This window comes from Furipterus horrens, unplaced genomic scaffold (assembly GCF_987537825.1).
Source record: "Furipterus horrens unplaced genomic scaffold, mFurHor1.1.pri manual_scaffold_11, whole genome shotgun sequence".
NCBI classification, from domain to species: domain Eukaryota; kingdom Metazoa; phylum Chordata; class Mammalia; order Chiroptera; family Furipteridae; genus Furipterus; species Furipterus horrens.
This window is the reverse complement of record NW_028327181.1, coordinates 15,665,548-15,688,692: the sequence shown is the minus strand read 5'-3', so window position 1 is coordinate 15,688,692 and position 23,145 is coordinate 15,665,548. Positions and strand designations below refer to the sequence as shown.

At 56.6% G+C, this 23,145-nt stretch overlaps 1 protein-coding gene across 2 annotated transcripts; it reads left to right on the top strand.

Moving 5' to 3' along the window:
- The first annotated feature begins 12,584 nt into the window (after positions 1-12,584).
- LIF (LIF interleukin 6 family cytokine) lies at positions 12,585-18,737 on the top strand. Of its 2 annotated transcripts, XM_090291007.1 has the most exons (3): positions 12,585-12,780; positions 14,459-14,637; positions 15,221-18,737. In XM_090291007.1, the coding sequence occupies exons 1-3, from the start codon at positions 12,762-12,764 to the stop codon at positions 15,629-15,631; spliced, it is 609 nt and encodes a 202-aa protein (XP_090147133.1). In that variant the 5' UTR covers positions 12,585-12,761; the 3' UTR covers positions 15,632-18,737. The 2 variants fall into 2 exon arrangements, with proteins under 2 accessions (XP_090147133.1, XP_090147132.1); XM_090291006.1 differs by lacking the exon at positions 12,585-12,780 and having other exon boundaries at positions 14,434-14,637.
- Positions 18,738-23,145: the final 4,408 nt, after the last annotated feature.

The following is a 23,145-nucleotide window of genomic DNA, read 5'->3' as shown; positions in this document are numbered from 1 at the left end:
AGTTGCAGGCGCCCCCAGACTGCAGTCTTCAGCCTGGCTCTCTCCAAGCCCACATCTACAGACTCAGCTGCCAGGAACATCCATGGGTACCTCAAGGCCAAACTCACCCCCCAACCTCACAGCTTTTTGCTTCCTATTTGCCCCTCCTGAAGTCCCAGAACCACAGCCCATCCTCTTCGTTTCCCTCAGGCCCTCCTCTCCTCCCTCTGATCACAAAGACTGGCACATGCCTTCTTTTCTCCCTACCACCAGCGAGGTCCGGGCTCCCTGGACACGATGTAAAATCTTACCATCATGTCTTCTGCTCACAAAACTTCGAGATGACTCCCTCCTATCTGACTGCCTGTGGCATCAATTCCAAATCCCAGGCCAACGCTGCCAGCTCATCTCAGCACACTTGGCCAGCATCCTGACCACCCCTATGCCTGCACTTCCCCCTCCCCCTTCTCCCACCTGCCCACCCAGAGGGTCAGCTCAAATTTCCCCTCTTTCTTGACTACCCCATCCAGAGGGGCTTGTGGGGCTTCCCTGGGCTGTGGGTAGCTTGCAGGGGGTCATATCTGTATCAGAACAACCCCTCTCTGATCAACCCTGTCCCCGACAAACAGTACCCACTGCTGTGAGACAGGGGTTCCCATCACCGTCTGCTGTGACAGGCAGTTAGGCAGGAGTTCTAGTAACAGCTTTTGTGCCACAGTGTGCTAACCCCCGACAAGGCACGTCTGCCTTGGAGTGAAGGTACGCCATGTGCCTGCCAATGGCGTATGCTCCCCACAATGGCTCATGTGAAGGGACAAAGCAGCCCTGGGCCACGGGTGAGGTGACACAGCCTGGGAAGACAAGGAGTCCTCGTGTGAACCTGCTGCTGAAATTGACCCCAAGCCAGGGTTTCTTTCTCAAGTTTTCAGGGTGACAGTCACAGCCCCTTAGTCCATGCTGCCTGATGGCAAGTTCCCTAGGATAGAGGGCGTGGAGGGCAGGAGGCCTGCAGGGAAAAGGCGGGGACGGGGTCCTGGCACTGGCTGCCTAGCTGCAAACCAAATTCACAGCCTGCAAATGGCAGAGCCAGGCTTTCGGCCTCCACGCCCTTATTGCCTTCGCTGCTACCAATTCTAATGTGATTTTCCCCCTTTTTCTTGTGGGATAAGAAAGTACTTGAGAACTAAACAGAATGAGTTTAAACCCCAGCCCCCCTGCCCGTAAGCTGTGTAACCTCCCAGGCTGGGCCTCAACTTTCCTCTCAGTACAGTGGCCTAACTTGGCCCACCTCCCCGGATACAACACACACACACACACACACACACACGCACACGCACACACACACATGCACAGTGCTATATCTGCACTGTCACAAGCTGTCACTAAGAAGGTGCACAAGCAATGTTCTCTTTCTTTATTTTCTCTCTCTCGTTTTCCCTTTGGTTTTGTTTCTTCACAGCTCTTATCCCTGTCCCCTCCACCCCTTGCCCCCACGCTGGGCCCGGAACACGAACTGTCCATAGAACCTCTTTCCCACGCTGAGGGAAGGGTCACAGTCCAGAGTGGGGAGGCCCTAGGCAAGGCCAGCCCCATTCCCTGCTTCCTGGGGCGTCCCCAAGGGCTGGGCTCGGGGAGGGGCGAAGGTCTCGGAGGGAGGGGGTTGGGCAGGTGGGGCCCTGGAGTCTGGAGGAGGGCAGACCAGATGGGTCAGGTGGCTCCAGGGTTCTGAGGTGGGTGCCAGGGTAGGGAGTGGTGGCTTGGAATGGGATTGTGTGCAGGGGGGTGGCTGCAGCCCTGTGACTCTTCTGGGGACAGGGACAAGGGAGCATGGCCCTGGTGCACACGGCCTGTGGCAGGTCTGAGTCAAAATACCTAAGGCCGACCCTGGCCGGTCATGCGGAGGGCTGCCCAGTCATCGCCTTATGCCCGCTTGGGTCACCCAGAAGGCCTGGGCGCGGCCCAGTCAGCTGTGACTCAGGTCTCAACAGCCTCGCCACACAGCACCGGGCAGGGGCTTGAGGCACAGGGACGCCCCCTCCCCACCTCTGGCCCCACTTCTCCCCTCACCCATCCTGAAGATTCTGCCTTACCTGTGTCAGGTGCAGTCTGGCCAGGAATCTGGGGTTCTCTTCCCCTTTTGCCCCCAGCTTTTCATCTGGGGGGGGGGGTAGAAGTGGGGGGAGCCTCAGAGCCACCCGGCCCTTGACGGGAAGTCAAGTGGGGGCGGGGTGAGGAGCCGTCTCCAGAGAAGATTCGGCAGGAGAGGGAAGCAGAGGGGGCCCTGGCCCCGAAGACGGCAGTGTCCCACTGAAGATCTGGCATTCACCCTGCAAGACACCGGAGGGTCCTTTGTGGGCGCAGACCACGGTAGGCTTCCCTGATGGGGCAGGGCTGGGCGTAGGGTAGAAGCCAGCCCCCAAATTTATCCTCAGCAGGGCAAACATTACCTCCTCCTCCCTTGTGTGTCTGGGAGACACCTGGGGGCCCACGTGTCCTCCAGGCCTCAGTCCTCCCATCTGTGTAACGGGCATGGTAAGATGAGCCCTGCACATCTCTCTTAGGATGTTGAGGTAAGGAGGACAGACCAGATGCGAAAACGCCAGGTGGACACGTGAGGGGTTAAAGATCATCTCGGGGTTAAAGGGCAGAGGTGAGAGCCTAGATAGGGATGACAGAATCCTGGCTTTTTGTGACACTAGCGAAGTCACCCCTCTGGGATTACTGATTCCTGGATTCCCAAGGGATCTTCAAGTTCCTTTTTCTGCAGAGGAAGATGAGGCAGGCAAAGGGTCCTGGCCCCTGTCCCTCCAGGAGAGGCTGTGGTGGGTCGTGGTGTGGCACCTGTCTGCCTGTGCTTTGGGGAGAAGGGTCATGGTGGCTTTTGCCAAAGTCAAGTTCCTTATGGGAGGCTCTGGGGTGTGGGGAGTGTGGTCAGTCAAGGTCATGGCCCCTTCGTTTTTGACCTTGGGCCAGCCTAAGACTCAACCACTCTGTGCTTGGCTTACTCTGTAAGATGGGCCCAATTGTGGAAGCAGCAGCTCAGGGGTGGAGGAAAAACATAAACAAAGTCTGCACTAAGCTTAGAAACTGAGTTGGGGCACAAATAATCCTAGAAGGATCTTGAAACCAGTCTTATCAACAGTTCTCAAGGACTGCAGATAGGCTTCCGGGAGGGCGGAGACACCGTCCCCAGGGCCTGTCCTAGGTAGGGACTAGGTGGTCCCGAGGTCTGAGGTGGGTGGGAAGGGGCAATAGCGTCTCTCCTCCACCTCTTCCTCCTCCTCCCAGAGCTCCGGCGGGGCCGAGGCAGCGGCACCCAACCCAAGCCCAGTGCGCGTGGTCCTGGCGCCCCCTAGCGGTCGGCCTTTACCTTTTCTCTTCCCCACTCCTTCCTCTCAGGAGGTGCTGGGCAGTTAGGAGACTCCTCCGGAACCCCTCGAACTGCGTCTCCTTACCCCGTCTTGGTCAATGGCCCCTGCCCTCCCTCCTTTCCAAGCCTCAGGCATCCCTGCCCACCTTCTCAGTCCCCAAATCCTGCTGTGAGGGGCTCTGGAAGAGGCCCTGACCAGTCCCGGCCGGCCTGGAGCCAGTGGTGTCCTGGCCACAGCGCCTGCTGCCTGCTAGGCAGTTGGGGGCGCTGCAGTCCGCAGCTTGGAGCTGAGCTCAGCGGCTCAGCGCTCGGGGCAGTGAGCCCTGGCCCTGGCCCTGGCCCTCACTCCCGCTGGGTGCCTGCAAGGTTTTCTCTCTTCCCTACAATTCACCCCATAGTCCACTCCTTGAAGAGCCTTCTCTAGCTCGTTCAAGACTGTTGGCCTTCTCTAGGCCCTTTTACAGATGGGGAAGCAGGCTCCAATAGCTCCTTTCTGGATTTCTCACAGCCAATCAGAGCTGAAATCTACGGTTTCTGACTCCCTGTCTAAGGAGTTCAGGTGAGGCAAGCAGTTCACATGCTGTTTGGGATGTGCTACTAATTTGCTGTGTTTCCTTGGAAAAGTGATTTCACCTCTCTGGGCCCAACCTGTGAAGTTTTAACAGTGAAGATAATATCAGTAACTCAGGCACATCTTTGATGACTGCCAGGGCTTTCCAAAGGGTGTTGCTAACCTCATAGGTTGATAACATTGTGTCCCATTTTGTAGAGGTTGGAACTGAGGCCTGAGTGACGAGGTCACCTATCTGAGGTACACAGCTTAAAAATGGCAGGGCTAGTACTGGACTTGAGGTCTGACTGATTGCAGAGCCCACCTAGTACCCCCTCCCCACTTCTCCAGCTTCATCTTTCCAGCTTTTTCTCTTTACAAGTGGGGACACTGAGCCCAGCAGAGGCTGGGCTGCTCTCTTAAGTTCCCCCAGGCTGATATCACTTCAGTAGGTAGGTGGGAAGGGAGCCCAAGGATGGGAACCACAGGCCACTATCCTCCTTCTATGAGAGTGCCCTGCTGCCAGCTCACTGGCTGGAGTAGACTTGGGGGAGACATGGCCACTGAGGGGCTTGCGTGGGATGCTGGCTCTCCAGACAGCCCACTGTGATCCCAGGGCAGGCTGGCTGGTCCCACCCAGAAAGGGAGGAAGCGGAAATGGGGTCCAGGGTGGGGCAGGGTGGAGGAGGCCGGCTGGGCAGGAGATCAGAACAGGATTGTGTCATGGAGTCCTGTGGCTGATAAGCAGCTGAGAGGCCAGCCCAGACCGAAGGAGGGGCTCCCTGGGGGAGAGCCACCCTCGGGACCCCCATTCCCCCTGCTGCCAGTGAGCCCCGCCAGGCTGCCCAGACCACACTTGGCCTCCTGGCTCCTGATTCTGGGAGGCTGTGCAGGCATGGGCGGAGTGCTGACTCCATTACACGGTGTGAGGCCCAGAACAAATTATTCCACTCTCTGAGCCTCAGTTTCCATGCCTGTAAAACCTGGATTAAAATGCCTCCCTTGTTGATGGGGGTTAGGACTGGAGATAACAGGGGACTCTAGCAAGCACTTTGCAATGGTTTGCTTTGGGGGATGTAGCCTTTGGGGCTGGCGTCATGCCAGCCACATGCCTCAGAGAGGGAGGGAAGCGGGCTGCTGTGGCCCAGCAGGGCAGGCTTGGTGGAGATAGGCATCATACCCAGGGTGCCTGAAGGGTGCAGGGGGAGGCCTGGCCCTCTCATCCCAGCTCCCCACAAGCTGCTCTCCCACCTGTTCCCATCCTCTGCTCCTCTCCCCTGGCTTCAGGGAGCTCATCCTTTCTTCTCTTCCCATGGAAGAGGATGGTTCAACCCCAACCAGACCTCACTCCCTCTACCCTCCCCACCCACTGGGATAGGACCACTCTACTCTTTCCATCTTATCACCTCCCATCCACCATCCTCCAAACATTCCCTCAGTCCCTGCAGGCACCAAGGGACAGACTGGGGAGAGGGCCTGGCTGCCTCCCCAGCATCGTCTCTTGGGTAGAGACAGGGTGGCCCCAGTGAGCCGTCTCCGGGCGAAAGGTGGGGGGTGGGAGGCCACAGGCCCCACTTTGGTGCCGGCCAGTTTCAGGCTGAGTGGGTCCGTGGGGCTGCTTCCTGTTCTGTTTATTGCCTCTGAGTTCAGGAAATCATTGAGTGAAACATCCTCCCCCACCCCCTGCCCGAGATTATTTAATAGGAGCAGAGCTGTGGTCTCTCTCTTTTGGAAAATCTAGTGGGAGAAGGAAGCTGTCAGCTCAGCTCTGACATCAGCTTTGTCCCTGGGCCAAGAGTCAGGGTGGCCAGGGCGGGGGGTAGGGCGGGTGGGGGTGGCGGGGGAGGGGTGCAGAGGGAGCCCTGGGGCAGGGTGGGGAGGAAACCAGCTGCTGGTGGCCCCTGTGACGTGAGGCTGCCACTCGGTTCCCAGGGGCGGGGGCTGGAGGGTAAAGAGCAGGGATCGCCAGAGACACACACGGGGCACATGTGCACACATGCACAGGGTCATACCTCCCTGCTCATGCCCAGAGACTCCCATCATGCCCAGACTCCCACAGACAGGATTCACGCACACGATCACACAATCACCCAAAGGGCTCACAAAGTCAGCCAGAGCTATGCACACTTCAGCTCTCTCCTAGCCACACACAGTCGAACAGAACAGCACAGACACACGTATGCACATACACAGGGCCAGACACAGCTGAACACAGATGTGCAGGCACATAAAGGCCCTTACCACACCCACACATACATGAGAATGCCCACTCAGGCTCAGACATACAGGCCCATGGGGACCCTGTTGGGGGTTCCCAGACGTAGGCTGGGCCTCCAGGGTTTGGTTTCCTGCTGCCTTCCTTAAGATTGAAGGGATCCCAAGCATGGCAGAATGAGGAAAGACTTGTGATTACCCTGAGGTTCACCCGGGTGGGGCAGGGCAGGGAGGGGAGCCCAGGGGGTCTGAGGCTACAAAAGGGAGTGGACAGTGAGAGGCTTGGCCTTGGGAGGGCCTATGTCGCTGTATAAGGTGATGTCAGCCCCCCTCCCCACCATGAACACCTGCCTGCCCCACCCTGCCCACAGAACCTCCTGCCCATTCCTGAGAAGCAGGGGATGGCAGCTGAGGTGCAAGTCGGAAGTCCCATGCTCACAACTGCTGACTGGCCTTAGGCAAGTCACTCCTCAGCCCCTCAGGGCCTGGCATTCATCACTATGCCAGCGGCTCACAAGCGTTTTGATTGCGACCCACAGTTAGGAATACATTGCACCTTGCAGCGGGAGGATGATGATGCACCGCTGACACATACACACAACGGAAAGAAAAACTTCCGTGGAGCAGACGTTGCCCTTGCTCCAGGCAATGCCGGGTGACTTTGCTATTCCATTTCCTTTTCAAAATTGCTGGCGGCAACCCTCTAGATTGAATTTAGGATCCATTAAGAGGCAGAGACCCACCCTGTGAAAATATCACTCTACATTGGCCTGCAACAGTCTCGGACTAGTGGGAGATTCAGGGAGAGCCCGGAGGAGGTCAAAGTGCTTGCAGAGGCAAAATTGCCACATCCCTTAAGTGCTAATGAATGAGCGGGGAGGAGAGCAACTCACTCTGCAGATGGAGATGCTGAGGGCAGAGCTCGCAACAAACAGCATGGCCCTTGGGGCCAACCCTCTGGCCCTGCCAGTGATGGGAGCTCCCTGGGCTGCTGCTTCCCCTACAGCTTCTATCAGAATTGAAGAAAAAATGCAGTCGCTCTGATTCACCTCCAGGGGGTTGATTCCTAATGCAGAACCAGTGGGGAAATGTCAGGGTAATGCTGGGGGCAGTTGGCGGGAGCCCAGGGCAGCTTCTGTAATTTCCTTGGCTCCAGGGGGTATAACTGGTCCCTGCCAGAGAGTCGATGGAGTGAGTGTGAAACGGGGCAGACAACAGGCCCAGAGGTTGGGTCTAAAGAGCCCCAAAGACTGCTGGGCTCCCCAGGGCCCCAAGGTGGGAAATGTTGCTTACCTCCTGGTGAGGCTCTGAGCTGCTGCCTGTTCCCCCAGGACCCACGCCATGCTCTGTGTACTGAGAGGACCCAGGAGCCTTCCCTGGCCATACTCTCAGGCCACAGGTGGTGCACAGACACCCAGACCGGGCCCAACCCAATCCCTTCCTGAGCCCACCTGAGCCCTGGTTACAACGACTATCACCTGTTTGGGGCTTTACCTGCCTTTCCTACTTAACATCCTCAAGGCAGCCTCAGGGGGCTGGCCCTACAGTGATCCCCATGTCCGGAGGGGAAATGGAGGCTCAGAGAGAGGGGGCTGGTTGCTCCAGGTCACACTGCGGAAAGTGGTGTGGGCCTAGGTTTGAACCCAGGTTTACCTGGTTCTAAGCCACACCCTTCCCCGCAGGTGCCATCACAGCCTAGCCCCAAAGCTGACTTGCAAAGCTGAGCCAGGGGCCACAGGGAAGTCCACGAGAGTGCGTGGATGGTTCCGTGATGCTACGGGGTGGAGATAGGGGTCCACAGGTGTAGTTACACCCTCATTTCTCGAGTGCTGAATAATGAGGTGCTTTTGCCTTTTTGGACAAGACACCCAACTTCCAGGGCTGTGCCAGAAATTCCTGAGCTTGTCCCATCTCCTCTGGCTGCCCCACTCACCAGCCCTGGTCCTGGGCCAGAGCCTCTGGCCCCAAACTTCCTCTCCCGGGGCCATCTGATTCCTCTGTGCTCATTTCCCAGGTGAGAACATCAAGGTAGGAGCTGGCCTCGAACCGATGGCTGAAAGCGGCTGCTGGTTGGGTTTTCAGAGAATTGAGACCTTAGCTGGGCGCAGGGGAGGGAGATGGTGAAGAAAGAAAGGGGACAGCTTGGGCAGTGGGGCTTGCCCAGAGTGCTGGGTTTCTGGGTCACTGGTCTTGGGGAATTCCCCAGTGCCCGGAGAGCTGCTTACCTGGTGACTAACTGCTGGCTGACCACACAGGATGCCTGGCTGTCAGGGTACCTCCCTGCCACCCTTCTGCCAGTGGCCACTGCCACACTGCCCTCTCCCCCGAGTGCCCTGGGGTTGGGAAAGAGACAGACAGACACGCAGGGGGCTGGCCCCCGCCCCCGCACCCCCTGGGGCTCCACAGGGGGCGGCTGGTGATTCAAGCCCCTCTGAGCTGAGTTACAGTCTCCTTCTCAGATGGGGCCTGGGGGGGTGTGTGAATCAGCTCCTGGGGGCGGTGAGGTCGGGTCAGCCACTGTTCTCAGCTCAGGCCTGGGGTGGGGGGGACCAGGGGCCAGGATGGGACATGGGGGGAGAGTGAGCACACACTGTCATGCCGGCTCCACACACAACCCCTCTGATTTCTCTGAAGCTCCCCTGAAGCTGGAGGCTCTAAGGACATCTTGCCTGCATTATCCATCAGAAGAGGGTGGACAGGTCCCTCTCCTGTCCAGCTTTTTCCCCTCAGCCCTGGAGTGTACCCACATTTTCTCATCTATTAAGTGGGGACAAGAACCCCTATTTCACTGGGAGGTGGTGAGGACCAGTGCTGATCTGTAAAGGGCTTGCTGGGTGTTCAGAACTGCACTGAGCTCTGAGCCCCCACAGCAAACCCATAATGTAGGTGTCATAATTCCCATTTTACAGATGAAGAAACTGAGATCAGGAGGTGATCACTTCCCTAAAGTCACCCAGCTCATAACTGGCAGAGCCAAACTTCCAACACAGCTCTGACTGAGGCCGAAGTCCAAGCTTCAAACTACCAGACTCCACACCTTCTCTCCACGGCAGATGTGGCACAGACAGCTTTTAGAAATGATAAAATGCTTTAAAAAAATACTTAGCATGTCCTGGCCAGGCAGTTCAGTCGGTTAAAATGTCATCCCGATACACCAAGGTTGTGGGTTTGATCCCCACTCAGGGCACGTATAAGAATCAACCAATGAATGCACAAATAGGTGGAACAACAAATCTCTCTCTCTCCCCCCTTCCTCTCTCTCTAAAATCAATTAAAAAATAATAATACTTAGCATCTACTCTGGTGTAACCCTGAGCCAGGTGCTGTCAAGAATACAAATGAGTATCTGACCCCATCTAGGTCCTCAAAGAGTGGGGAATAAGAGATGTCCCCACTCGAAAGGACAGTGGGCAGACTCAGCCCATCTGGGCCATGGGGGGCAGCCGGAAGAAGTGGCCTCAGTGCCCCTCATAGTGTGGGGGCTGCTGGCACCGCTGTGGCTGGCCAGCCTGGGGTCTGGGTTCCAGACCCTGTCTACTGTTCATTAACTCTCTGTGGCCCTGGGCAAGTGCCTCACCACTCTGAGCCTCGGTTTTCACACCTGGAAAATAAAAGATCCATGATATTCTAGGAAAGGCTTGGGGGTGAGAATCTGCAGGAAAGGAGGGCCTGGGCGGTGGCATGCACCAAAGAGTGTATGAGAAAGAGCTTGGGGGGCCCTGGGAAGGCCCCAGGCTGGCACACAGGCTCATTTTCTGGAGAGGAGATACGGGCAAGTGGACGGCATGGCCACCCAGGACCCTGGTTCAGCGGCTCCATGTGGGCTCCGACTGTCCCCTCACCCTGAGGCCAGTCAAATCCCCAGCAGGCCCGATGTGCAGGAGCAGGACAGGCTGGGGATGAGGTCACAGCTGGAAGGGGCCGGGCTGGGGCTGCCACTCCAGGGTGGGGCCTGGGGTCACAACCCAGGGAGCAGGCAGCCAAGAAGGGAGGCCACCTTCTGTGAGGAAGCTGGGGAAAACACACACACACAGCAGTGCAGGGAAGGAGGGAAGAAAACAAACTCCAGGAGACCAGGCTGGCCTGGAGCGCGGCCTGGGCTGCCGATTCCTGGGGACCAACGCCACGTTGCGGGTGGCTCACGGCCTGGCGTCTGCGAGACCCTGCCCAGCCTTGACCCCAGAGGCCCAGTGCAGGTGGTGCCTGGACATGGACAGGAGAGGGAGACTGGGCCTGGGGTGCCGAGGGGCCCACAGCACGTGGGGAGCATGGACCAAGTCAGGTACCATGAGAGGGGAAACACGCATGGGAGGGGCCCGTCAGGACAGGAGTTTAGTGTCTCCTAAACTCTGCCCCCACTTCCTGTTTCCTGTGGGGTGGGGCTGGAGTTTTACAGTGAGTGGGGTGGTTATAGGGCTGATGCAGGGTCAGGGGGCAGAGGGCGGTGTAAGGCCCTGGAAGTCCACGTGGAAGGATGCAGGAGCGAGACTGGAGCAGGAGGGAGGCGGGGCAGGGGTGCAGGCGACCCCAGGAGAATCAGGACATCTAGTGAGAGACTTGGGCCGAAAAACAAAGGGATCCCTCCATGGGGCACAGTGGGACCGTGGTCAAATGGGTTTGGGGTCCATGTCGAAAGAGCCAGGCTGAGTCAGGTGACAGGGCTGACAGATGTGGGGACGGGGCCAGAGGCTGATCCTGAGTTCGTGTGCTCCAAGTGTTTGGGCTTTTGTGCAGGAGAAGCTGGGGATGGGGAATTGTGAGAAGAGGGAGGTGAGCTGAGATATTCCTGAGCTGTGGGGTTGCCTGAGCCAGGATGGGGTGGGTGGGCATCCCGGGGGTGTATGCTGACCTCAGAGCAGGTGTATGGGAAGGACAAGTGCCAGGTGGGTCCTTCCACAAGGTATTGGGGTGGGGGGGGCGGCAGGGAAAGGGAAGGAGAGCTGGCTGGGGCTCTACCAGCTTCCTCCCTGCTGGGAAGCGCCAGGTGAGATTGGCAGGTTTGTCATCCTACCTCCAGGTCCCCAGGGGAAGCGAGTCTGGATGGGGCAGGGTGTGCATGTGGTGAGGGGGACAGCAGAAGGCACTAGGACCCATCCTGGCATGATGAGGGAGGAGCACCTGGCAGGGCAGGTCTGGGATATGGCAAGAAGCAGGAGTGGGGGGCATCCATGGAGGATGGGGGAGGGGTGGGAAGAGGGCATTAGAGGCCAGAGAAAGGCTGTGGGGCTCTCTGGCCTTGGAAAACCAACTCCTGTGCCTTGTGTTCTGGCCAGGGTCTGGTGGGAGGGCTGCAGTGGCGTCCCCAAAGAAACGAGACATTTTCTGGGAGAGGGGGTACCCCTGGCAACTTGTGGGACAATGTGGCCCCAGATGTCTGTTTTCTGCCCAGCACGTCCCCACCTCATTTTTAAAAAATGCTTTCTATAGAGGAGGAACCCCTGTGTTCATTTTGCCCTGGTCCCCACGGTTCTTTCCTGCCTCTTCTCACTCATTTAGCAACCTGCCTGACCACAACAGACTGTGCCCCTGCCTTAGAGACTCTAGAAGCACCTTTTTGGGGCCACCATCATTCTCTGAGGCTCCCAAGGGGCTTCCAAGGCAGGTCTGGGAGGGGCACATATTTCTGTTTTCCCCAGCCATCCCTCTGCATCCTGAGGAGGAAACCTGGGTCCGCTTTGCTAAGTCCCCCTGGGTCTCTGCTTGGGGGTCCTTCCAGAGTAGAAATGTGGGACTACTTTCCCCTGAAGGGGGAGGTGGCATTCATTGCAAAGAGTTTAGGTAAACTCCAGACACAAAACGCCTTCCCAGAAGCTCTTCCCCGGGTTGTCCCCAAATAAGCCAGTCACAGTCATCTCCCACCCCCATCTTCTCGGCCTCTGCCCCAGCCTCACAGGTACCCGTGGTCAGCAGTGCAGGCTTGCTGATGGCAGTCAGGAGGCCTGGCTCCAAGGGACCCTGCGCACTGTGCCCTCTGGAGCCCTACTTTGCCCAGTGGCAATGGGCAGGTTGAAGGAGGTTACCTATGAGGTGGCTTCCAGCGCCCACGTTCAGTTCCGCTTTATTACTGTCTAAAGTCCAGGCCGGGTCCCAGCCCCAATTCCTGGAACCTCCTTCTCAGCCAAGCCCCAGGCTACCTCCTTCCCACTGTCCCCCCAAACCCCCAATCCAGGGGCCACAGGTGCCAGCCTCCATCAGCTTGGTTAGTCTCAAGCCACCTCCCCAAACCCAGGTGAGTCAGGGCTGTCTGGGGCGCCCACTACCCGGGGACCCTGATGACTCGGCCTGGGGACCCTCCTCCCCTTCCTCATCTTTGGGGCAAGCCACTCAGGAAAACCACAGGGTGTTTTGTCGAAGAGTTCATTATAATTTTATCAATCAAATTCTTAGAAGAGGGAAAAAGTCTGCTCTCCCCACCCTCCTCCCTCACTCCCCCCCCTTCACTCTCACTTTCTTCCATTCATAATTTCCTATGATGCACCTCAAACAACTTCCTGGACAGGGATCCCTGCTAAATATAGCCGTTTCTCTCTCTGTCTTACAACACAGGCTCCAGTATATAAATCAGGCAAATTCCCCATTTGAGCATGAACCTCTGAAAACTGCCGGCATCTAAGGTCTCCTCCAAGGCCCTCAGGAGTCCAGCCCATAATGAAGGTCTTGGCAGCAGGTAAATCCACCCGCCCCGCGCTGGCTTCTGCGCCCCGCTGCTAGCGCAGCCGCAACTTGGGGCACTTGGCGATCGCAAACGGGACACCTACCCGCCGCAGACACACGGACACTTGGGGCGCCCGCGCTGCCGGCCTGGCCGCTGGAGGCGCTGGGTGACGGCCGGGGGGCGAGCGCAGGCACATGGTTCCAGCACCGCGCGCCCAGCCCGGCCGCCCGCCCAGGGGCCAGCATGTTGGCGGGCCAGGGAGGGGGCGCCGCAGCCTTCCTCCACCTCCTGCTCCTCCTCCTCCTCCTCCTCAGTGCTGCCACTCGCCCTTCCCGATCTGCTGTCTCCTGGATTCACCCTCCCTCTTTTCTTTCTTTCGGTCTTTCCGCTTTCTCTTTTCCAACTGCGTCCTGGCTGCTCCCTGGGAGGGGCGCTGGCCGGCTGAGCAGCTTGCAAACTCTGGCTGGGACAGGAGCAGGTGCCGCCTCCATCTGCTAGTGCCTGAAAAGCTGCAGTCTGTGCTAGGTGAGCTGGGGGAGGGCGGTGGGGGGTCCCCCAGCCACCCCGGGGACTCAGCATTGCCTGGGGATGCTGGTAGAAACAGGGGAACCAGAAAAGTGAACTTGAGGCTGCCACTGTCCCAGCAGGGGGTATGTGCTGACCTCCCCCCCAGCCCCTGGTGCTGAGCCACCTGGAAAGACCCCTCTGAGGGGACCTAAGAGTAAAGGGGGGAAAGCGGGCACCCTGGGGGAGGGACAACCAGGACAGGCCCCAACAGCTCCCAGCTCTCCTGTCACCTTTCACTTTCTTTCCTCCCCCGCCCACCTGTCTGCCTGTGACCTTTTCCCTTTTCTGGTTGCACCATTTCCTCTTCCTCCCCAAGGCTCTGGGGGCCTGTGGGACCCTTGGATTCTCCTTGTCCTAACCCAGGGTCTGGGGCAAGGAGTAGCAGACAGGAGGGGGAGGCATGGAGAGGAGGAGCTGGGCAGGGCTGGGGGACACAAAGTCCTTGAATGATGATTTGGGGATGGGTGAGGGAGCAGAGCCACAGAACTGGATGGAGGTGAGGATCCCAGTAGGGGAGTGACCACATTTGGAAAAGGACAGAGATAGAAGAGATGAGGGGGGTGGGGTCAGAGTGGAGGGGACAGAATTGGAGAACAAATGGCCCAGAATCATGTGACAGGTTTGGGAGGGAAAGTGGGTCAGCCGAAGACCTATGAAACAAGGCGTAGGAATCTGGACCATCCCGGGAGATGGGAAGATAGGGCCCTTCTTTTCGTTAGACCCTCCTGGGGCTGGGCACTGTTCCTTCTTGCCAGAGGGCAGGTGGCCTCAGGGATTTTTGCATTCCTGAGGGAAAGGGCTGGATAGTTGGTGTCTTTCTGGATCCAGCTTCTCACTGGTGAGAACAACTCACGTCCTTCCCCTTTGCTCCCTTTCTCAGGAAGAAGCAGGGAGAGATAAGAAGGTGAACAGAGCAGATACAGAGAGTTAGGGATCTGGAGGGAGGGAGACAGAGAGACTAAGTGGCATGGTGAAAACTGGAAACGGCCAGGCCAGAGGAAGACGGAGCTGGAGGCTGAGAGGGGACATTGGTGTCCCAGGGGAGATGAGGCCCATCCACTGCCACCAGCCGCTTGCCGACCCCCCACCTCCCTGCTCATGACTTCCTCTTGCCTGTTCCCAGGAGTCGTGCCCCTGCTGCTGGTTCTGCACTGGAAACACGGGGTGGGGACCCCCCTTCCCATCACCCCTGACAATGCCACCTGTGTCACGCGCCACCCATGTCACAACAACGTCATGAACCAGATCAGGAGCCAACTGGCGCAGCTCAACGGCAGTGCCAACGCGCTCTTCATTCTCTATGTAAGTCAACCCCAGGTAGGAAGGAAGGAGGGAGGGGGGAAGGGGAGGGGTGTTTGCTGCACTGACCTGGGCTGGCAGGGCTGGCCACAGAAGGGACTCTTTTGTACCTGGAAAGTGAGAATGGGGAGGAGACTTGGTTCAACCATACCAGACTCCCACAGCTTCTGCCCCACTCCCAGCCCAGGCTCAGAGACTGGAAGTCACTTTTCCAGGGTGCCCAGTTAGGTAGGGCAGAGTTGGGGGGATTGGAGTCCCCCCACATGGAGCCAGAGGCTGATGAGAGACAAAAGAGAGAAAGGTGGTGAGGTGGATGGGGAGGCGCAACTGGGAGAGACAGTGGCCTTGGTGTCTGGTGGTGAGAGGGCAAGCGTGTGGTGCACCTGTTCTAGATGAGACATGGCCTTTCCCTCTCTGTCCCTGTATGGTCCTGATGATGACTATGATATACCTTTCATGGACGAGGGCTTGATTCTTTACCGAGTGCATTCACACCCATGATAACTTCCCCAGAGGACTGCTGATAGGGCTGGAACACGTGTCCCCGACTCCCTTGTCACCTCCCCTCTATCCCTCTGTTCCTCAGTACACGGCCCAGGGGGAGCCGTTCCCCAACAACTTGGACAAGCTGTGTAGCCCCAACGTGACGGACTTCCCACCCTTCCACGCCAACGGCACAGAGAAGGCCCGGCTGGTGGAGCTGTACCGCATCATCGCCTATCTTAGCGCCTCCCTGGGCAACATCACGCGGGATCAGAAGACCCTCAGTCCCGACGCTTGCAGCCTCCACCGCAAACTGAATGACACCTCGGACATCATGCGGGGCCTCCTCAGCAACATACTTTGCCGCCTGTGCAGCAAGCACCATGTGGCCCATGTGGAGGTGGCCTATGGCCCTGATACCTCGGGCAAGGAAAATTTCCAGAAGAAGAAGCTGGGCTGTCAGCTCCTGAGGAAGTATAAGCAGGTCATCGCTGTGCTGGCCCAGACCTTCTAGGTGGGAGGTCTTGAATCGTGCAGTGACTCAGATCTTAGACTCAGGTGCCTGTCAAACCGTGGCCAGGGCCCAAAGCATCGCCAAACCCAAGTGCAGGCTGCTGGCAGATCCTGGGGGGTTCCTGGCCTGTCCACAGAGGACTGTGATGAAACCAAGCAGAATCAAAACTCCCATAGGCAGGGTCTCTACCCAGCACCAGCTGGAAGAAGGCGCCCCTTCTTCTGGGAGACTGCAGCCAGGCCCCGGGGTGTAAGGCTGGTGAGGGGAATGTGGGCTGGCCTTCTGCTCCCACTTACCCTCTCAGCCAGGGGCTTTGTGACCAAACTGAACAAGTTACCTACAGTGACCCTGACCACAGGGCAGGAGAGCAGGGTTCAGGGGCCTTGCCTTTGCTGCCCCTTAGATAGACTTGGGAAGGTTTGGTTGGGGGGCGGGGCAGAAGGGCTAGAATCTGGAAGGACTCCTTGGCCTCCGTTAGTGTGGTCAGTGGAAGTTAGAGAAGGGAGCTCTGATTTGAGATGCTGCCTTCTCTTGAGCATAAGTGGAGAGCTCAGGCCCAACAACTGTTAGGCAGAAGGTTCCAGAAGGAGGTTACTGGCATTCAGGCTCCTGGGGAGGCAGAGAAGCCACCTTCAGGTCTGGGAAGGAAGACATTGGAAGGAAGGAGGCCCTGAAGGTCTTGAGGGCCTCTCCTTTCTCTTCCCTGCAGTCTTTCCTGCAGCCCAGGGTGGCCGGGGGCTGGTGGCTGGACTTGGACGTCGGATATGTGGAGATGGGCAGGTGGCAAAGTCAGGAGAGGAGGTTCTGACAGGACCCAGGGTCTTCCTTCTGGGTGAGGGTCTGTGATGGAGGGGATGGAAGGGGTAGTTCAGAGTGGCAGCTCACATCCAAGGCCTATGGAGGCCCCGTGAGGTCATGCAAAGGTACTTGAGGGGGAGAGAGAACATCTCTGGTCCCCAGAGCAAGGGGACAGCAGAACTTGAGGTCAGGGTCTCAGGGAAACCTGAGATCCAAGAGTGCTGTGTGTCTGACCCAGCACAATTGTCTATTTATTATGATGCCCTATTTATATTAACTTATTGGTGCTTTAAATGGCAAAGTTAATTTCCTTTTCCCTGTTCTCAACACAATAGAAATAATATGATGGCTCCTTTAGGAGCCAAGGCCAGGGCCAGGACTTAGCAGGGCTTGGTCTGGAAGATGTTACAAGTAGGATCAGCCTTATGGGTGAAGGTCAGAGAAGGGTCAGAATCTGAGAAAACTGGTCAGCCTGGGCGGGATGGCAGGGGCACAGCTCTATCCCTTCGCCCCAGCTGTGACTTGCTTTAAGGGTATCCGGATCCTGGCTGCAAGGCAGGCTGGGACACTTTGTGGAGTGGCTGGAGGTGGGGGATTTCTCCAGGGCCACTGTGTTGTTTGGCCCCAGGAAGTCACTCAACACTGTTCTCTAGGTGGCCCCTGGAATTGTGCTGAGAGGGGCAGTGGGCGAGGCAGCCCTGGTGGCCGGCCCTGCGGCTGTGTCCTTGTCCCCAGGCTGCCTGCCTCTGGACTAGCAGTCGAGGCGCCCTGGAACAGTCCTGACCCAGCACCCAGCACGCTCGCACACAGCAGGGAAGCTCCTTCTCTGGTGGCCCGGACACCCACAGAGGGCAGGAGGGCCCGGCTGGACCTCAGCACGCTGGAGCAGTGCAGGGAGGAGGCCCCTGCTCCAGAGAGGACAGGGAGGCCCTGGGACGCGGACCAGGAAGCTGTGGTCCCTCCTGCCTCACCTCCCCCCACTCCCCCACCCATGTCTGGGCTCCCAGGCAGGGAACCTGATCTTTTCCTTTGTGCTGGGGCCAGGCTAGTGGAGAAACGCCCTCCAGTCTGGGAACAGGGGAGGAGGGCTGGGAGCTGGGGCCGCTGCTGAGAGCAGTGTTCTGGCTTCTTCTCAAACCCTGAGCGGGCTGCTGTCCGAGCAGTTCAACCAATGCAATGATGATGGTACTTTGCACTCACTTTGCACCTCTCTGTCTTCTCTGAGTACTTTATCCACACCCGCCCAGAGGGCAGGTGAACAGGCCGCAGGCAGGCCCTGAGGCCTGGGGTGGGGGTAGGGGATGGAGTTGGGAGTGGTCTGTCCCATTGGCAAGACTTAAGCTGTAAGGGGGATGGTGGAGGGGACGGTGGCAGTCATATGCTTTCCAGTGCTGTCCTAAAGTGGGAAGGGATCTCAGCCTGCTGCCTGCCCCAATCTCTGCTCCTCTGGTGAACGTGGTTCTGAAGGCTTGGAGCAGGCTGGCTCTCCCATCATCTCATCACCCCGTGAACATGCCAGGCCAACCTGGGCAGCCTCTGAGGCTGAGACCAAGAAAATCTCCTCTCCTGGGCCCAGTACTGCCCCTGGCTCCCCACACTCTGCCTTTGCAGTGCAGGAAGCTGCCCTTCCCCTCATTTTTCATAGGCTGGTGTTGACCCAACTTGCATCCTGGGTCACTGGCCAGGCCCAGGTGGGGGAAGAGGCCTTCAGCAGAGGAGGGCATAGCATAGTCATTTTACAGTTTATCAAAAGAGGACTATTGGGGACCTTATTTATTTTTAAAAAATTGTTTAAACAAAAATGCTGATTTATTTGTCTCTCCTCCTTATTGTTGTCCTCCTTCCCCTTCTTGTCCCCTCCTTGGGGACATCCTCCCTGACAGAAACAATCCAGCTCTGTCTGGATGGCCCCCCAGAATAGAGACACAGTATGTGGGGTTGGAGCCTGGAATCCAGTGACAAGTTCATTTCCCTTCAGATGGTACAGTTGTTTTTACCTTTGGATCACCCCAGGGGCACCCCCCACCCCCGCCGCAAAATCCCAGTACCTGGGTGTCTCTCCCACCCACACTGCCAGCTCTGTGCTCCATCAGTCCTTCTGTATTTCCCTCCTTCCTTTCTACTGGAAAGGACTTGGCCTTGGGGACAAATTCCTCTTTGATGAATGTACCCTGTGGGAATGTTTCATACTGACAGAACTATTTTTATTTATTCAATGTCATATTTAAAGTATTTATTTTTTTATACTGAAGGAATCCTTTTTTTTTTTTTAAAGAAAAAAGAGAAATTAATAAAGAATCTGATCTTGGCAAGCTCTCCAGAGTGTACTGATGTGGGGAATGGGGCTGGAGGGGCTGGGAAGGTCTCTGTGTGGGGCACCCAGTTGGGTGGGGCTCTGTTTGGCAGAGGGCAGGGGGTGGGAAGAGGGGGCCCCTCCATTTGGTAAGGGTGCCATCATGGGCAAGAGAAGGGATGGGCTCCCCAAAAGTGGGGAGGGTTTTTAGTTGATATCTTAGCTCCGTCCCTCCCAGCCCCTTACTTAACCTTTCACTCTAGTCCCATGAGTCCCCAAGAGTCATCATCCTCATTAAACACAGGGGGAAACTGAGGCTCAGAGAGACGAAGCCACTTGCCCAGATCATACTGGCAAGGTGTTTTGGGCCACCCCTCTAGCTCCAAATCTCGTGAACTTCCTCCTACGTGAAACTTCAGAGACCTAAATGATGCCAGCTGTTGAGGTCTCTGTCCTGAAGGAATGGCCCATGGATCACTCGAAGGGAAATGAAGGGAGCGGGCATGAATGACTCTAGAGCAGGAAGTCCAAGGTTCCTGTCTGGAATCACGCAGGATGCTGGGGCCAGAACCTGGGCTTTTCCGTTGGGTTTTTCTGGGCCTGAGCAGCTCTCCACAGTGGACACTGCCATTATCCTCCTGTCTCACACCTGGGGACCAGGGCAACTTTCTTCCCAGCCTTCAGGGACCCCTTCCTTGGGGGACAAGAGAGGTTGAAACTGGATGAGCACAGATAGAGGGGCTCTGGGGCAGACTCAAATATCTTCGCCAAACTTTGCTTTAGGGTTTGGTTTGGGTCTGGGCTCCCCCAGCAGAGATTCATTTGGGGACCTGAGCAGTTTTTCTGATACTCACCTACTTACTTGTTCATGAATGTTTGTAAGTGTCAAATTCCAAAGGTGAATAGGATACAGTCCATGCCTTCTGGAAGCTCACAGGCTAGTGGGGACAATGAGTGAGCACATCCGGCAGGATGTAATGGAAGAGGCACATACAGGTGCCAAGGCCAAGGTGGAGAGACTGCTCTAGGTGTCAGCAGGGCACTCAGGCCAGGAGGCTCCTTGCTTTCTGTACCATGAAGGGGCTTGACCCACACTGGGCAAACTTGGCTTCACCTGAGAGTTGATCAGGAATGCAAAATTTTGTCTCCACCTCCACCCCAGACCTGCTGAGTTGGAATCTGCCTTTTAACAAGATCCAAGGGACTCGTGTGCACGTTAATGTCTGAGAAAGGTCACCATGCACTCTGTCCATCTCTCACTCCTCCTGAGTTTATTAAGAGGCCAGGTGCGAATCGCCAAGGGTTGTGCTGGCAGCCACCTGGGCGGGTGAGGCCCATGGACTCCAGGAACCCGGTGCACAGCTGTTTCAGACTCTTCTCCAGCAGCTCCAGCATCCGGGCCCCTCTGGGCAGGCTAAATGCTAGAGTCCTTTCCCTTCCCCTTCGCTCATGGGAGGCAAGGTTGAAGTTTTTCAAAAGAAAACTTCACTAGAAAACGAGAGGAAAACAAAACAAATGCCAAAGCACAAAACTCAGGGACGTACAGGGATGTCAGATTCTAACTGCTGCCCTGTGGGGCCCCTGGGCCCTTGGGTCCTTCCTCACCTCTGCCTGGGGAGCTCCCGGTCTCTGGGGAGAGGAAAGGCCCTCTCTGCCCTGCCCTGCCCTGGCCAGAGAGAATAAAGAACTTTTACTTGGTTATTGGGTCACCCTCCCAATAAGAGGTGAAAACAATCAGTTGGTGGGAGGAAGGGAAATCCCCACCCCCACGCCTTGAGACTCGGGTCCTCCTCTGGCTCTGCTGCAGAGCAGTCCTATGACCTCCCGGGTGAGCTCAGCTCCCTTATCTGTGAAATTGCAAGAGGAATCAGTGATGAATGCTGTCCTATCTGCTTCACAAGGCTGCGGAAAGGCGCTCAGGAGACGGAAACGCTGCGGGAGTCAGGACTCTTGGGCCCATCCACAGGCAGAGAGGGAGAAAGAGGGGCCTCAGACACTGATGCCCTCTCTGTGGGGCAAAGGGGGTCCTCTCCCCCAGTGAATGCAGAAGGGAGGGTCTAGCAACTTCGGGTCCAAGGTCATGGGGCCAGGCTGATGGGGAAGGGGGTGGGCGGGGTGGACACACTTCCAGCTGACAGTACCCAGAGCTCCAGTTCTGGAGAAGACCTACACGGAGAGGCTTCCGCTCCTGAGAGAGGTGGTGCCGTCAGGGGCAGCCCAGAGACCCAGCTGAATCTTCTGCCATACTGGTTTTTGGGTGGTCAAAGAGGAGAGGGGGACCCCCACCCAAGAGGATGATGGCCCGTGAACGCACAAGGCCGCAGGCTCTGTGCTTTACAGCTTACAAAGCATTTTGTCGCCCTTCATCAGATCTTCCCAACCTTTCTGACGGTGGGACTAGGTGACTGTCTTCATTCTATAGACTGAGGCTCTGGGAGGCTACGGGACTATCTTGATATCACTCAGCTTATGAAATATTTGCTTACTCACCTGGTCAAAACTGATAAGGGCTTAGAGATAGAAGAAAGGCAGCTTCTCTGGTCACCCTTGCTCTAAATTCAGACTCTGCAGAAGGGGAATTCACTTATCACGCTCAACAAGCACATTTTCAGCGATAAAATTGATGTCATAATGGAACCACTGTCCTTAATTATGATCCTCTTTGTTCTAAACAGCATGTAAAGCAGCTTACGACAGAAGGCACTTAACAAAAATACTGATAAAATAGATAAAGTGAATCAGCATCAGTGACGATATCAATAGAGTAAGAGAATTAAGACCAAGAAGGAAAGAAAATAAATGTTTCGGATCACGAGGGACCACTGAATTACCATGGCTGAGCTCCAAAGTTGGCTTGAGATTCCTGGCAGCTAAAGGAAAAAGAGAAATGTGACCTGCAATCAGCAGTTCCTACGGTCAGAAAGAAAGATGCTTTCTCGAACCTGAGAGAAAACAGATTCTGAGGGGGATTTCTCCCTTGAGACCCATGGAGGGTAGGCAATGGGCTCTATCTGCTGTTTCTGCAGTGATCTTTGCAAAAGCTAATGCCCAGTATCCAATGCAATCCAGTGAGGGGGCTTCTAGAAGAATCCAGGATGGCACAGACATTAATTGGGTCTTTGGCCTGACCCAAAAGTGGACTTCTGAGTCCTGAGAGTGAGGCAGGGGCTAAATATGCCCCAGAAGCTCCCCCTGTCCCCAGGATTTTGAAAAACCTTTTTATCAATAGTCTGTCTACAACATCAGTTAACTTCCTCCCTCCTGGAAGATTCTGTGAGGCTGGAATGATACCAGGTGGGGTACAAGGGAGGGGGGAATGATGGCACCAGTACATAAGCTGGGATTTGAGGGTTGGGGGTTGGAGTCCCTGTCCTGGCCTCATCCCATGACCACTTGGGTCCTCTGTGGCCCAGCAGAAAGCCTTTTGCTTGGCCACCAGCTTCAGCATCCAGGACACTTCCTGCGCCCCAATCCTGCCTGAGCGGAGCCCAGCTTGAATCCCTCCCTTTGACTTGGGGGAAGCACCACCCTGCTTTGGCCTCACTTCAGGGGCCAAATATTTCAATTATGAGGACGTGGTCAAGCCTGGCCCACTCCAGCCTCAATGACCGGGCAGTGAAGAGAGGGTGTCTCTAGGGGAAGGGGTGGGCGGCATGCAGACAGAAGAGGGGATGGGGAGCTGAGCAGGGTTAACCGAGTAGACAGGCCTTCTCTGCAGACTGAGAACAAAACCACCAGCCGGAGGAAAATATGTGCGAGGCATTTTTGTAATTCCAAGAAGCTCGGTCCAGCTCTTGCCCAGACGGTCAATGAATCAAAGCCAGGAAGGGCTCTACCTGTCAGCAGGCTTCCTTCTGGCCCTGCTCACCAAGGCCCCACCCCTCTGGCCCAGCAGGCCAGCTGGAAGCCTCCCAATCCCCAGAAGGATAGTACTTTGAAGAAGAGTGTGTCACAGGCAAAGGCCAGACACAGGCAGCCCACAGGCAAAACTCTTAGCATCTTCCTTTGCCTGTTCTGCATCGCCAGCAACGGTGGGTTGAATGGTGGCCCCCCAAAAGATATATCCACATCCTAGTCCATGGAACCTGTAAATGTGTCCTTATTTGGAAAAAAGAATCTTTGCAGATGTGATTAAATGAGGTCATCTTGGATTATTCGAGTGAGCCCTGAATCCAAGGACAAGTGTCCTTAGAAGAGACAAACAGAAAAGGAAAGAAGGCCATAGAAAGGCAGAGGAAGAAGTTGGAGTGGTGTGGCCACAAGCCAAGGAATGCGTGGGGCCACTGGAAGCTGGGAGAGACAAGGAAGGACCTGCACTTAGAGCATTTGGAGGGAGCTCAGCCTTACCCCTTGGTTTTGGGACTTCTGGCCTCCGTAATTGTGAGAGAATGAATGGCTGCTGTTTTAAGTCACCCAGTTTGTG